The sequence below is a fragment of the Labrus bergylta genome, chromosome 13 (genome assembly GCF_963930695.1).
Source record: "Labrus bergylta chromosome 13, fLabBer1.1, whole genome shotgun sequence".
NCBI lineage: Eukaryota > Metazoa > Chordata > Actinopteri > Labriformes > Labridae > Labrus > Labrus bergylta.
The window spans coordinates 1,450,080-1,464,663 of record NC_089207.1 but is presented as its reverse complement, the minus strand read 5'-3'; the positions used below and the strand labels follow the sequence as shown (position 1 = coordinate 1,464,663).

The following is a 14,584-nucleotide window of genomic DNA, read 5'->3' as shown; positions in this document are numbered from 1 at the left end:
TGTTTTAAAAATAAAATAAAAATATACATTACAAACAAAGCAAACAGAAATCAAAGCGTACTTTCTGTAGTGGCTCGATTATTTTTTCCTGAACCAGTCCATGTTTTCGAAAAGGATGTAGGATGAAGTTAAATAACTTATCCAGTTCTACCCCTTTGATCTTTTTAACTCAATAAATTAATCCAAGACTAAGCTTTAAAAAATAAAGTCGAATAATACAGATAACAAAGTAACAAAAGCAGTGAGTATGTGGGTTGTTGCACCCATGAAAAACTTGTCTCTGCCAAACAGCATTTTCAGATGTTGCTATTGACTTGTTTTGAGCTTCTGTTACCCCAGGTGCTGCCAATCACCTGTGAGCATGGGCCCTGCTACAGTGGTCAGTTGGGGTCTCCTCAAAGCATGCCACGTTTGATTGATCTGGATAGGGACCGTGCCATAGGGCTACTTCAAGCTGGTGTTCTGCACAACCAGTTGCAGCATTATTTGGAGTGAGGCCTAGTTGTATTTCAACAACCTTTATTCTCACTTTACATTTTCTGATCACACAAATAATCTACTGTGGCTTCATTCAGCACCTTAGAAAGCCTGATTTAATGTTTTTTATAGGAACATAATTTGTGTCCCTTTTGTAATGCCGGGTTTTTATTGTTTCTTCCCTGTATCCTTCCACTATCCACCTATCGTTCTTTCACATTTCCTGGTTCGTTGTATAGCTGTTTGGACCAAATGTCCTTCTGAGGGATCATTAAAATGTCATTTTAAATTATGCTTACAAAGTTGAATGTGCTGTTTTTTTGTCACAGATGACGAGTCAGTCAGAAGAGAGCACAGAGAAAAACTCATCCTCATTCCTCCTGGATCACGTCCTGAAAAGACGGTTGTCTCTCAAGTCGTCATCCTCCCTCCTGATGTTTAAAAATGTTCTCCTGAACCCTAAGCGGAAGCAGCACTGGCGTTCCGCAGGGATCTATACTGGGCCCACTTTTATTCTGCTTGTATGTAAATGACCTGCCATCTGTGTGTCCTGAGGTTAACATTCAAATGTATGCTGACGATACAGTTTTGTATGTGCATGGTTTAACAAAAGCAGAAGTTGCTTCAAAACTAACAACCGCAATGGTCAAAATTACAGCATGGCTTAATCAGTGCTGTCTCCAACTTAACGTGTCTGAAACTGTTGGTATGTTCTTCACTAAAATAAATGACTCAAATATGGATCCAGATAAACTTGTGTCAGGAGAAAAACTACAGATTGTAAAAGAATTCAAATACCTTGGCATTATACTTGACTCCAGCCTGAACTTTAAAGCACATGTAAAAAAAAGTCTGTAAACAAATTAAATTTAACCTTGCCAACTTCAGATTTATCAGAAGTTGGCAACATTAAAACCACTACAGTCTTTGAATAAACAGACAACAAAAGTTTTAGACAAAAAAACCAAAGCAGTTCCACCACTGTTCAATCCTCAGAAAATACAACCTCCTGAGCTGGGAGAACATGATTAAACACAAAAATGCTCCTTTTTAAAATCTCCCATGGTTTGGCCCCTCCCCCACTCAGAGAGTTTGTAAGCATATGAACAAACACACATCACTTCAGGAGGGGTGTCTCAAGAGGCGACTGCATTATTCCTCTAAGGAAGTGTGTTTTTAGTCAGTCGGCCTTTTCTGTTCCAGCCTCACGTGAATGGAACAACATCCCAACAGTTATCAGAGAGAGCAACACATATCGTTCATTTAGTTCACATCTGAAACACTGGCTATTTGATAACCACATCTGCCAGCACTGAACCTGTTCCGCTCGCTGCTGCCCCCTTGTGTCTGGTTGTTGATGAATGTGTGCTGTTTTTTAAATGAATGTGGCCTGCGTGTTGTTGTCTGTTGAGGTGAGCTTCAGGTATAGCTCACTCAATGTTTTATGCGGCCTTGTGTAATTTGTAATTTGTACATGTTTATTGTGTATAGTGTTACATGTTGTTTTGTTGTGTGCACGTTACAGTTACTTTAGTAGGTTATTGGATACGTGCTTTTACTAATACTTGTTTTTGTAGCTTTTAGCAATGTTTGAATTTTGTTTTTTTTAGGGAGCCTTTTATAAAATCTGTCCAGGGACAACAGATGAAAATTAGCCTTTTGACTAACTCTGGCATATTTACTGAAATGTTTATTAATATGCAATGTCCCTGTAAATAAAAAAAAATTAAAAAATAATAATCTTAAATTGTAACTAAAAAAATATGCCAAAAAGAGATTCTGCGAGTTGCTATTCTGGATTGGATCCATTTCTCTTTACAAAGAAAATAAAAACTTGCATGAAACACACTCCCCCCCCGACTGCTTCTTTTAATGTGATGTCGGAACAAGAGTCCAAAATATACAGCTGTTAAATTTAAATACACAAGAGAGAGAGAAAAAATAAAAGAAGAGGCATACTTAGTAATTATCAAACAAAAACATTTTGCTCTATTCTGTGAACTTTTGGCATCAAAACAAATGAATCCAAACAGCAAAGGTTTGTCCTGAGCTTTTTTAGTTTTGGACGTGTTGGTGATTCAACACAGCTACATCCTGGATATCTCTATATTATTTCTTAGTTTAAAATCATGAAAACAATCGAGCATTTGTATGAAGCAAAAAACTACCTTTTGTTTCTTTAAGTTACAGCGCTTCATACATATTTAAAAAAATATATAATTGAAGAATAACAGGATAGAAAAAGAAAAAAATGTATTCAGCCTTTTTACAGATAGCAAGAGACAGCTTGTTTATTTGTAAAATCAACGAGTGAAACATAAACATCTCTTCATGTGAACACATTGCATTTAATCAGCAGGAGGGGAATTTGAAATCCATGGCTTGGATTGAAGGGGAGATCAATTCAAAGTTTGTAATGACACATCGGTGTGGGGTAACTGCTCAGAAATTCACATTAAAAACGAGACAGGTTTTCCCTTTTTCAAATAGGCAGACTGAGGAAAAGACAGTGGACTACAACAGGCTGCAGATACACATGCAGTGATGTCACCAGACCAGAGTCAAAGATCCGCTTCTCGAGCTTTGAGAGACTAGCAGAAAGGAGGGAAACTAGTCGGGTGATTAAAAACATTAGCACACCATAAAAGACAAAAATCCACTTTTAACACCCAATAGGACCGTCTCACTCCTCAGACCCCCCACCACCCCCCCCGACTTCAAGTAATCCCTCCAGCGCTTCCATCACTTCAAGTATTCCCGCCGTAGACTTCAAAACTTCAACACCACTTCTTAGGTTTTTACCACATAAGCTATGATATAAGTGCACTCAAAGTTCATCTATACATAGAAAAATAACATTAAAGTAGCGGCGGTAATAGTTTTAACAAATCACTTTACAATTTCATTTTATACACAACCGTGATGTTAAATACCGTGGCGTCACAATCCCCCACCCCCTGAGTGTAATGTTCAAGTTTAACCTTCTGTGTGGATGCTAACCGGCAACCTTAGTCGGGTTATTTAAATACCATTAGTAATAACTGACAGCTCCAATGATTAGACTCTGAGTCATTCTTCCTTTTCCACAGACCCCTTGTGCTTGTGTGTGTGATGCATTATGTACAAGCTGCTGATCGATCAGCCTGCTCGCTGCAGTCAGACACTGACAGCCTTCATCCTGGAAAAAAGAAAAGAAAACAGCGTTATACAACTCATACAACTCTATGCAGATGTTGACCACATGTGATTACATTATATTCTCTTATTTATAGACTCTTATTTGTGTAAATATTTCTTGTACCAATTATTAAAATCTTACTTACATATTCTATTTGATTAATATTTGTATTTCTATATTTCTCCTGCTATATTGTTTATTTTGGAGCAACTGTAACGATCCCTCTGGGATTAATATAAAGTATTTCTGATTCTGATCGACTGTAGTGTGAACACCTTGAAAGGTGTCACTCTGACTTACTTTTAGTCTCTCCGATGGAGCGGACCGCCCGCCTGCCTCAGGAGCCGGAGACGATGCAGCTCCGGCATTTGTACAACTTGGGGTCGTGGGTGCGGATGTGGTTTCTTACATTTCTCAGTCGAAAGAACGTCTTACTGCAGAGCTACAGAGCAGAGAGGGAGAAGTGAAGGCAAAGTTTACTGAAAGAAAGTCAAGTACTCCCCCCGTGCAGATCCTTCTGGTGGGGAAAAAATAAATCCTAAATAGGGAAAGAGGTAGAACGGCCTTTCAACATCACTGACTGATATAAACATCGATTAGTTAAATACACATTTCAAAGTTTATTCTATCACAATCGACCATATTTTACAAAACAAAGACACAACGCTTTAAAGTCATCTGTAAGTGGAGAAATATAGTTTAATTGTAACAGACAGCTTCAGCTCATAAAATGAGAATATCGTGAACATTTTTATTTTGTTCCCATATTTTATTATGAAGTGAAATTTCTAAATATTCTAAATTCTTTAGAAATAAAGTAAAATATTTCAAGCCTTCTTTTGTTTTAATCTTAATGAGCTCATAAAAAAATGAAAATCAAAGATCTACAAATATTAAAATATTACATTAAAACAATGAAAAACAGGAAACAGGTTATGAATCAGAGAAATTAACATTAATGTCTATTTGTGACCTTCAGTTATCTTAAATGTCAGAAACTGCTGTTGTGGGGAAAGGTCCAAATATTCAGGATGATTTTGCTTCATGCAAAACCAGTGCTTACCAGACACGGCCAGTGCTTCCCCTCGATGTGCCTGAGGCGATGCATGATTAGAGCGTCGCAGTCCTTGTAGGAAGTCGGGCACTGCAGACAAGCGTGGGCCGCCTTCGGGAGTTTGGGGACTTGACTACGAGGCCCGCGGAGCTGCTTTAGCCTGGCCCGACTTACAGCATCCGTCATGACGTAGCTCCTGCTGCTCAGAGGGAGGGGCGGAGCTTGTTGCTGGAAATGAGAGGGAAAAGAAAATCAAGGATGAAAATTACTCAAGATGTCTTCTACATGAAAAATAACAGAAACGATGAAAAGGAAAGAGGGTGAAGGGATAACTTCATAAATAATTCCTGCTACTTGTACAGATTATTACTGAGGTTCGGTTAATCCTGGCTCACACTGTGCGATTTTCCTCCGATTGTATAAAAGTCGGGGTGTCATGTCAGCTCACTCTGTACGACTGAATCGTTTACGACGCCCGTCCAGACCTTGAGATCGACGTGCTCACACTGTATGAGCCGATTGTCGGGCACGGCCGGAGAGCTCACACTGTACGAGTGAAATCAGGACGGAGAGTTGACAATTGTTAATAAAGTTTCATTTGAATACTCCAACAGACGGCGGTTGGTGAACGAGAAGGAAGTGGAAGTTGTTGTAGGATATAGAAAAGTTGATACAATCGTAGATATATGGAGACAAGTTTCAGAAAAGTGCTGCACTGATGATCTGTACTGGAAAGTAAAAAACGGGTTGCGTCCTGCCGCTGGTCGCCATGACTACAGTCCTCCCTTGTCTCTCGTTATATTGTAGTCACACACAACTTCTGCCGGACCCTTTCATGACAAAAACATCAAGATTTTAAATTCTAATGTCCGCTTTGGACCGCTCACACTACGAGATAATCTGAACAAAGAGTCGGGTCTGAGCAGCCTCGAGTCGGGAGAGACCCTGAGATTGTTGGGAAGAAGGAAGAATCGGAGCTCAAATCGGCCCGATGATCCTGCAGAGTGAGCCGGGCTTTAGGTACGCTGGTGAGGTGGATTGTAGGCTACACCAGTAAAGATCTAGTGTTGTTCTTTGCTGCTCTGCTCCTGGATGGTTTATAGTGCATCAAAAAAAATCACTATCAAGGAGAACTCCTATATTTACCTTTGGCTTGGTGGGTTTGGCCTTTGAGCGGACCGCCTTAGTCGTGTGATGAGCGTTGTTTCTTGAGTTGGGCCTCGGTCTCTGCGCCTTGCTCTGACTCACACTCCTCTCCTCCCTCTCTCTCTTCACCACAGTCAGAGGGGGCGCTCTCGCTCTGAGCGTCCTGTGAGGAGAATCCTGCGTCGCTCCAAATTTCTCCCTGACTTGCGACACGGACCGCGTCAAGCAGATATCCACGCTCTCCTCCTCTTTCTTCAGCACGGCCATGGCGCCCCCCGCGGGCCGACAGAAGCTGAACAGGAAGCCCGAGTCCAGCAGCTTGATGGGCGGCTTGCTCTGCCTTTTGCCCAGGTCTGGCGAGGGAGGATCGGAGAAAGGCACGCCCACCGGCACGGGGTCTGCCGGCTCCTCTTTGATGACTTTGTAAAGAGGGTGGTTGTAGATGGAAGGGGGAGGGGCCTGCTCTGTAAACTGGAGACCACAAGGTTCGTCATCAACCTTTGTTCTGGGTCTGGTATCCACGACCCCCCTCTGTCCTGGACCGTCCACCTTCTTCTCCACCTCCTTCATGAAGCCCCGCCTTAGCTTAGCCTTAGCCGCTGGTCGCCCGCTGTTGTACCGCAGCACTCTCACCGTCTCCACAGGGACTTTATTTCTCGCCTGCGTCCTCTGTGCGGTCGGGGACTTTTTAGGTGCGACACCGCAGCTGCCATTTGATGGAAGTGAAAAACCTGAGATGGAGAAGTCGTCGGCCGGCTCCTGCTTGATCCTGACCACAGTTTTGTTGGTTTTGTGTCGCGGAGGCTTCTGAGGGTGGGCGCCTTCCCCCCTCCTCACCGACTGTCTGAGCTCCCTCCCACCAACGCACGGCCTCCTGGCTGCAGGCAGAAACATGTCAGGTATCGCACCTTTACTCCGCATGCTCCTGTCACTGGGCGGGACGTGTCGGGAGACGACCTTAGGCCTCTTCGTGGTCATGTGATCGGCGGTGAGACCCGTTAGCTTGGGCTTCCCCGACTTGCTGAGGAGGCGAGTGTTGACCGGGTTACAGAGAGGAAGCGACAGCGTCACGTCCCCGTACGGCAGTCCCGGCGGTGAAGCGGCGCGAGGTTTCCGCCTCTTCGTGAGCGAGTAATTGTTGGCCTTCAGCTTCCTCAGTCGCTTCTTCTGCCTCCAGCCGATCAGATCTTCGGGTCTGGGCAGGAGGGCGGTCCTCTGTAACCCGAGGACGTTCATCAGCTTGTATTTCTCCTGCGCCCTCGCGTAATCCTCCTCGTCCACTGCGACCTCCTCCACCTCTTGCTTCACCCTCACGGGGCTGCATGCGGCGCCCTGCCTCGTCCTGGAGGAGGGGCACAAAAGCCGGCCGATGGGATGTGGTTTCTTGTTCCGTCGAGGCGTCTCAGGCTTCGGGAGAAACCGCTGAACCTCCTCGGCGGCTCCGGGAGTCGAGCGGAGCAGACGGGTGTTCGACGGCGACTTGGTGGGCGAGTAGTTGTGAGACTGTGGGGAGCACGCGTTGTGTCGGGGCGTGGTGGCTTTCTTGGAGGAGGGAGATTTAAAGTCCATGAGCTTCATCCTGTGTGTGGGACTCAGAGGGAGACCGTTGGGGCTTTGGCGTTTTGGCGTCCTTCGCAAATTCCGCCTCGGACTTCCATCAAAAGACTCGTCGGACGCGTCCAGAGTCAGACTGAAACTTTTGTCCATCGTGTCCCCGAGTCCCAGAAGCCCTCTCTTCTTGTTGTCCCTCTGCTGGCGGTGACAGGCGAGGGGAAATCCTTTGCCGTGTCGAGGTTTCTGTTCCCGCTCTTTCATGAGAGCGGCGCACGCCTCCACGGCGGGCCACATGCCCAGGTGGCGGGCCATGGCGATGACCTCGGGTAGGTCCTCCTGGCGAACGCACAGAGTGGAGGAGTAGGAGAAGTCCAGCAGAGACAAAAGGCTGTCCTCACTGAAGCCTGAGGGGGTAAAAAAAAAGAAAAGAGCTTTCATTAGATGAACCCTGATGGTCAATCAGAGGGTGAGGTGAAAACATCTCAGTAGAAACACAAAGACAACATGTCAACATGATGGTGGAGACTTTAATCTGCTCAGATATAAATCTGACGAATTACGAAAAGAGAGAAAAGTTTGATCCACAGTGACAGACAGCTGGAGGAGCTGGAACACGTTAAAGTTAAAGACTAGATCCTGCTAAAGATAAAAGTTATTCACAAAACATGTTAGTCCTTAAGAGAGCTCCTAAAGTAAAGATCTAAGGATGAAGAGTTTCTCACAGAGAAGAAAGAAGGAGAGATTCCAGATCTATCACAGCCTCATATTAATATCACATTAAGTAGACTCTTACAGTTAGCAGCATGGTGAATAAACATGAGCACATAGATATAAGAAGAATACACAATATGTTTATAATTAGAGCTCAATTCATTAAATAAAAGTTGTAATTGACTTTTGCATCAGAATGGTTCAAGAGTAAATTGGTGACTGTTATTCTTCGAATCAAAAGTGATGTTCCTGGGCCAGCGGCTACATGGGTCGGGCCACTGATCTCTGAAAACCAGTGGACCAGAGGGCCACTGATCTCTGAAACCCAGTGGACCAGAGGGCCAGTGATCTCTGAAAACCAGTGGACCGGAGGGCCGTATATCAAAGACACAAGTATATGAGCAGGCAGATTTTGGTTGAGTCCCAATTCAGACCAAACATGTCACAGCAAACTGACGACCTTTCTAAAAAAGAACAGTAAAGCTGAGATATGCAGTAATCTGTCACCTGTAGTATCAGCACTGTCTCTCTTTCTCCAACAGATCTTTGATAATGACTGATGATGATGTCAACTCAAGTCAGGTATTGTCATGTGACTGCATTCAAGTGGGGATTCATCAGATATCAGATAACTGCTTCACCATTTGGAGGGTCGATGCAATAGATGAAAGAGAGGACTTGTGTTGGATCAGATTAATCACAGGACTCACAAAAGAAACATTGCTGATAAACATTTACATTTATCAATACATCAGTCAGAGAGATGAGCTGATCAACACAATAATCATCAGTGATGTGATTTCAGACTTTTTAGAGAAAACTTTTAGGTTGGAAGCAACATGTCGAGGTGGTCATACGGGAACGAGAGCTTCCATTTGTGCAAAACAGAATGTGGAATGATTCACTGCTGAGTATTAGACTGCAGTGTTTCCTCACTGTTTACATTCACTTTGAAATGTAACAGAAGAACAGAGTAGATAAAGAACTATGAGACACCTAATGGGTCAGCATTGACGCTGAGTTTTTGGTCATGTCTGGAATTATGGGTAATGTATTCCCTAGTAGGTGTTGAGTATTAGTATCCAGCTGTTTGTTTTGGGGTCATCTTGTTGCCTGAGTTATTACTGAATTCTGATGTTTGGGTTCTGATGTTGGTCGGTTGGTCGGTTTGGGTTCTTCTACTGTCGAGGTTTTGTTGTTGTTGGTTGGGTGTTTTTTCTGTGGGTTGCTTTCAGAAAACTTTGTTGTGATTTTCTGTTGTGATTTGGGTTCTTATGTGTTGTTGTTATGTTTTTTCTTCTGCATTGTCAAAGCACTTTGTAAAACCTTGTTTTTAAAAAGTGCTATTCAAATAAAGTTTTTTGTTCGAGCTGGCGTCAAAAACCCAAGTTTGGGTCTGACTCTGTAACAGTGGTTAGAGAAGGTCAAGATGGGTAACTGACTACAGTGAACACCTTCAAACAGACTCTTTTCAAGGTATTCCTAAAACCCCTTTCAAAACGTGCACTCATGAAAATGTTTCAATATCTGCATGTGTGAACGCAAACAGCCGGATCCATCCACACTGACTTTATGCAGACTCCTCCTCCTGCATACATCACTCAGCTATAATCTCCCGCTGTGAGGTGCATGTATGAAAGACAAGTTCTGGAAAATATCAGGGGCTGTGTGTCCTGGAAATATCTAGAGCATGTCAGGAGTTCATGTGTAACAAGGTCTCTTAGTGTTGTAGAAACTAAAATAATGACCTTTAACAACTGAATGAGAGAAAACATTACGACAGAAGTTCAAACCCAATTCAGTTTTCACCTGAACACACGTGTGGCTGATTGGTGCTTTACATGGGTGTAAGTTATGGATACAGTATTATTAAATTATTAAAGTTGGTGTTTAACAAATCTAAAAGGTCGGTTTGATTCTTTTTTGTGAGTGTGACTTCTGTTTTGTTTTTTGTTTGTTTCATTTGTTTTGTTTTGAAAGAAATTCTTGGAACAAATTTTGTTCTGACATGTTTTGTTTTGTTTGTAACCAAACTAGTCGTGTCTTAAATAATAAGATTTGTAACGAGGGGAGGTGTAATAAGATGAAGCTTCAGCCTAAACCTTTTCACTCAAAGTGTTTTTGTTTTTTCTTGTGACCAAAATAAATGATTACTACTACTTATTGGATAGTGCAATGCTCAAACTGTTCTTACAGTTGGTGTCAACAGGGAGGGACTGACTCCATCAGGGCACAAGGTGCAGACTCTTTCAGGTTTTTATACGCGGCCCCCTTAACTGAGAAAAAAGCACAAGCAGTGATGTTCTCTCGTGTTAGTTTTGCCTCTAGTTATCTGATCTTACCGGTGAGATCTATGTCTGCTTTCATGCCTGAATCCATGTCTGTGAAGATTTCCTGGAAGTGATCGCTGACGGCTGCCAGCACGGCTCTGTGGGCCGAGTAGGATCGCCCGTTTGTCCGCAGGGTGATGTCACAGAAGAGCCCCGCCTCCCGCTGACTCCTCAGCTTGCTCAGCATGTCGGTGCCGTGCGATGACATCGTCTTAGTGACACATCTTCTACCACCCTGCTCCTGGGGGGCGACAACAACAGAGGCAGATACGGAGGCAGGGTTATACAAATAAATATGTGACAGAGGATTGTTGGAGACATTAAAGTGTGAGGACAGGATTAACAACCAAAACAACCAAAAGTATTTGAAAGATTAAAGTCTTTATATGTGATTTTTTGATCCAGCAGATGTCGCCCTTGAGCACCAGCATGAAACCAAAACAACTCACGCTGCATTGTTGTGTTAGCATGCTAATGCTAGTGATCTTTATTATGCTGGTATCTTCACACTGCATGTAAATTTACCTGAAATGAGCGTGATCTAGAAACACAGTTAAGCAGTGAGTACAGTATGTTATTCTTCTTTTCTCTAGTCCCTCAATTAAACAACTTTTATACACGAGGGGAGGAATCAGCCGGCCGTCCTGGCGATGTAAACAAAGTGAAGATAGGACTCTGAAAACTCTGAAAACATCACAGACAGTGGGACTCGGGTGTTACACCCATTGTAGACAGTCATGACTCAGAGTTATTTTCAGAGGAGATACTTGATTTATATATTTAAGGGTGAAAAATCAGAGAGGAAGACTTTAAAAATAGGATTCTGATAATGATCACAGGACAGTGATGTGGTTTACCTCAGTGTTTTTGGTTTGCTGCCTCTGACACTCTTGACAGGCCAAGACAAAATCTCTGATCTGGAAGTACATACCTGTGAAGAAAACACAAGAGGAAACTTCAGACAACACAGAAAAATGTCAAAGCAGGGATCAACATCTGTCTCATTTGAAATAATTCATATTTAAACAAGTGTCCTAATCTATGACTGATTTAATCATTAGTTGTTTAAGACACACAGAAATTAACAAACCCTTTTTGTTAAACATATGGACATTTTCTTTTATTATTAATATTTTCTCCCTGTTCTCGTCTTCTTTTCCTCCATCTTTTTATGATGGCCACATCAACACCAAACATTTTATTTTATTATTTATATATATATATATATATATATATATATATATATCTTTTTTTTCTCTTTTCTTCTATTTTGTTTCTGTTTATTTTTCTTGCCACTCACTTTAATGCATCACACTGCCACACACACATTCACACGTTTCTTACACTACTTCAACTTACCACTTGACTTTTATTATATCTACTTTAATTGTATTTGTCTTTGCTCATGTTTTGCATATCTAGATTTTGTTTTGTTTATTTGTCGTTGCTTTAATTGTCATGTCTATGTGCACATTTTTGTTTTGTACTTGTTCACCTCATCACAATAAACAAAATAAATAAATAAATAAACATATATAAGGCATGCAGTGATGTCCATACCCTCCCACCAGTAGTTCTCAGCCACACATTTGTAAGTCTCCTCCAGGGAGAGGTGATGCTGGCTCGGCCGGCGCTTCCGGTGGAAGGTGGAGAGAGCCTCGTGTCTCCGGTCCTCATCCAGAACCTCCCGGTAGTTGATGAAACCCTTTTCCAGTTTTTTGCGGTACAGCAAGCCTTCTATCATCTCAAAGTTGGAGGACCACCGTGCAGGGGGTCCACGCCCTGCAGAAGAGTTCCCGGCTGCTGCCTCCATCTCTCCGGCTTCATCCGACCAGCAGGAGGCTTTGGCCGGAGTGAAGGCGTAATGCGCGGTGGTGTGTGCGCAGTCACCGGCCATGTTAACCGGCGTTCACTCCTCAAAGTGTTTATTTCTTTAGAAAGAAACTGTGAAGGTGCAACAGCTTCTTCAAGTCTTTGTTGGGGTCTCTTTAACAAAACCCCCTCTGCAGAGAGAGAGAGCCAAACTTCACCCACTGACCTGATCCACGTGGATGAGGTGACAACAAACAACAACAAACAACAACAAACAACAACAAACCAGACACCCCTTCAATATGATCTATAAACACTCAATTAATCCCTGAAAATTAGTGGAAATGTTAACTAAAGGCTACGAGTCTAAACAGATATCATTATGGCTTAAAAAGAAGAAAGTCTCCATCAGGCTGCGGGGGGGGGGGGGGGGGGTCCGCTTTGTACCGTCAGTCAGTCAGCATCACTTTAACTACCAACTAACATCTCAAATAAATCATCATAAACGTGTTCCGATGAGAGAACCTTCAGTCTGTGTCACTGTGTTGTTCACAGCGTCAGCAGAGAGGAAGAGTTCAGTCTGCAGAGGAATCAAACCAACTCATGTGAAAAAGTCTCCAGAACCGGACTGCACCCCCCCACCCCACCCCGCCCGCCCCCCCCCTCCTCCAGCAGAACCGCCTCCCCTCCGGTGCTCACGGGTCGGGAGTGGCCTCCTCCGGGTCGGGATGACGGCGGGCAGCCTCACCGCTGGCGTTAACTTCACATTTCTTTCCGCCAACTCGAGTAGGAAGCGACATGATGACGCAGCGAGCCGCTCAGCAGCGCCGCTTCGAAACGAGCCGGAGAGAAAAAAAAAAAAAAAAAGCAGCGAGGCGACAAAACCCCGTTAAATGTCGCAATTCACGGCCGCTTCCGGTCAAAAAGATAAACCTTACACGCTTCTGGTTAAACACCCGACATAGTTGGTACCGCTCCCGGAGCCGTAGAACCGGAACAGCCCGTCAAATAGTCCAATTTCTAAACTCGTAACCTTCTGTTTGTTGCTAATCAGCAGCCTAACCGAGCTAAGTCCTTCCCCGCCTTCACACAAAGGCCATTAGTAGAAGCCCTAATGAGCCCCCCGCCAGACGGTCTGTGATTGGCCGACAGAGCTGTCAGTCAACTTAGGCAGCAGGGTAGGTTGTTCGCGCACGATGCCACTAGTATTTGTCTCACAGTCAAGTTAACCATGGTGCATCTTTCCTCTTGTGTTGATCAGTGACTAACAGATCATTGGTCAATTTAAGGTTTTACAGTTGAGATATTTCTGGATGTTTATTCCACTGATCAGTTAGAAAAACATTTTATTTTCATGTTAAGATGTAATCTCAATGTCAGATAAATATGTTTATCAATAATCAGTTTGCAGTCTTTGTGGGTCCATTTGAACAACATTATTTAAATTCCCAAAACTAGAGATGTGTGGATCATACTGATGGAGCAGAAAGAATAACTCTCCTTTTATTTATGCTCTTATCTTAACTCCTCTTATGTTTTAACTTACTTACTTTGTCTATTTATGTTTTATATTTATATAGGCCGATACTTTTTTATTTTATAATTGATTCATTTGTTTCTCTTCCTGCTCTTACCTTCTTATTGCTGTTCTCTTTTGATTTGCTTTTAGCTCTTTTAGTTTCTTACATCTTTTTAAATCTTTGGTTCCTCTTGGTCTCAGCTCGTGTTCTTGGGTTCTTATGATGGTTCTTGTGATGGTTCTTGTGATGGTTCTTGTGATGGTTCTTGTGATGGTTCTTGTGATGGTTCTTATGATGGTTCTTGTGATGGTTCTTGTGTTTCTTGGGTTCTTATGATGGTTCTTGTGATGGTTCTTGTGTTTCTTGGGTTCTTGTGATGGTTCTTGTGATGGTTCTTGTGTTTCTTGGGTTCTTATGATGGTTCTTGTGATGGTTCTTGTGATGGTTCTTATGATGGTTCTTGTGATGGTTCTTATGATGCTTCTTGTGTTTCTTCGGTTCTTATGATGGTTCTTGTGGTGGTTCTTATGATGGTTCTTGTGATGGTTCTTGTGATGGTTCTTATGATGGTTCTTGTGATGGTTCTTGTGTTTCTTGGGTTCTTGTGATGGTTCTTATGATGGTTCTTGTGATGGTTCTTGTGTTTCTTGGGTTCTTATGATGGTTCTTGTGATGGTTCTTGTGATGGTTCTTATGATGGTTCTTGTGTTTCTTGGGTTCTTGTGATGGTTCTTGTGATGGTTCTTGTGATGGTTCTTGTGTTTCTTGGGTTCTTATGATGGTTCTTGTGATGGTTCTTATG

The 14,584-nt window shown here is 42.9% G+C and overlaps 1 protein-coding gene across 1 annotated transcript; it reads right to left on the bottom strand.

Moving 5' to 3' along the window:
• Positions 1-2,752: 2,752 nt before the first annotated feature.
• Positions 2,753-13,350, bottom strand: si:dkey-229b18.3 (uncharacterized). Its single transcript, XM_020657118.3, has 7 exons — positions 12,011-13,350; positions 11,308-11,381; positions 10,463-10,691; positions 5,856-7,813; positions 4,719-4,937; positions 3,956-4,097; positions 2,753-3,655 (listed from the first exon to the last, which is right to left on the bottom strand). The coding sequence occupies exons 1-6, from the start codon at positions 12,345-12,347 to the stop codon at positions 3,993-3,995; spliced, it is 2,922 nt and encodes a 973-aa protein (XP_020512774.2). The 5' UTR covers positions 12,348-13,350; the 3' UTR covers positions 2,753-3,655; positions 3,956-3,992.
• Positions 13,351-14,584: the final 1,234 nt, after the last annotated feature.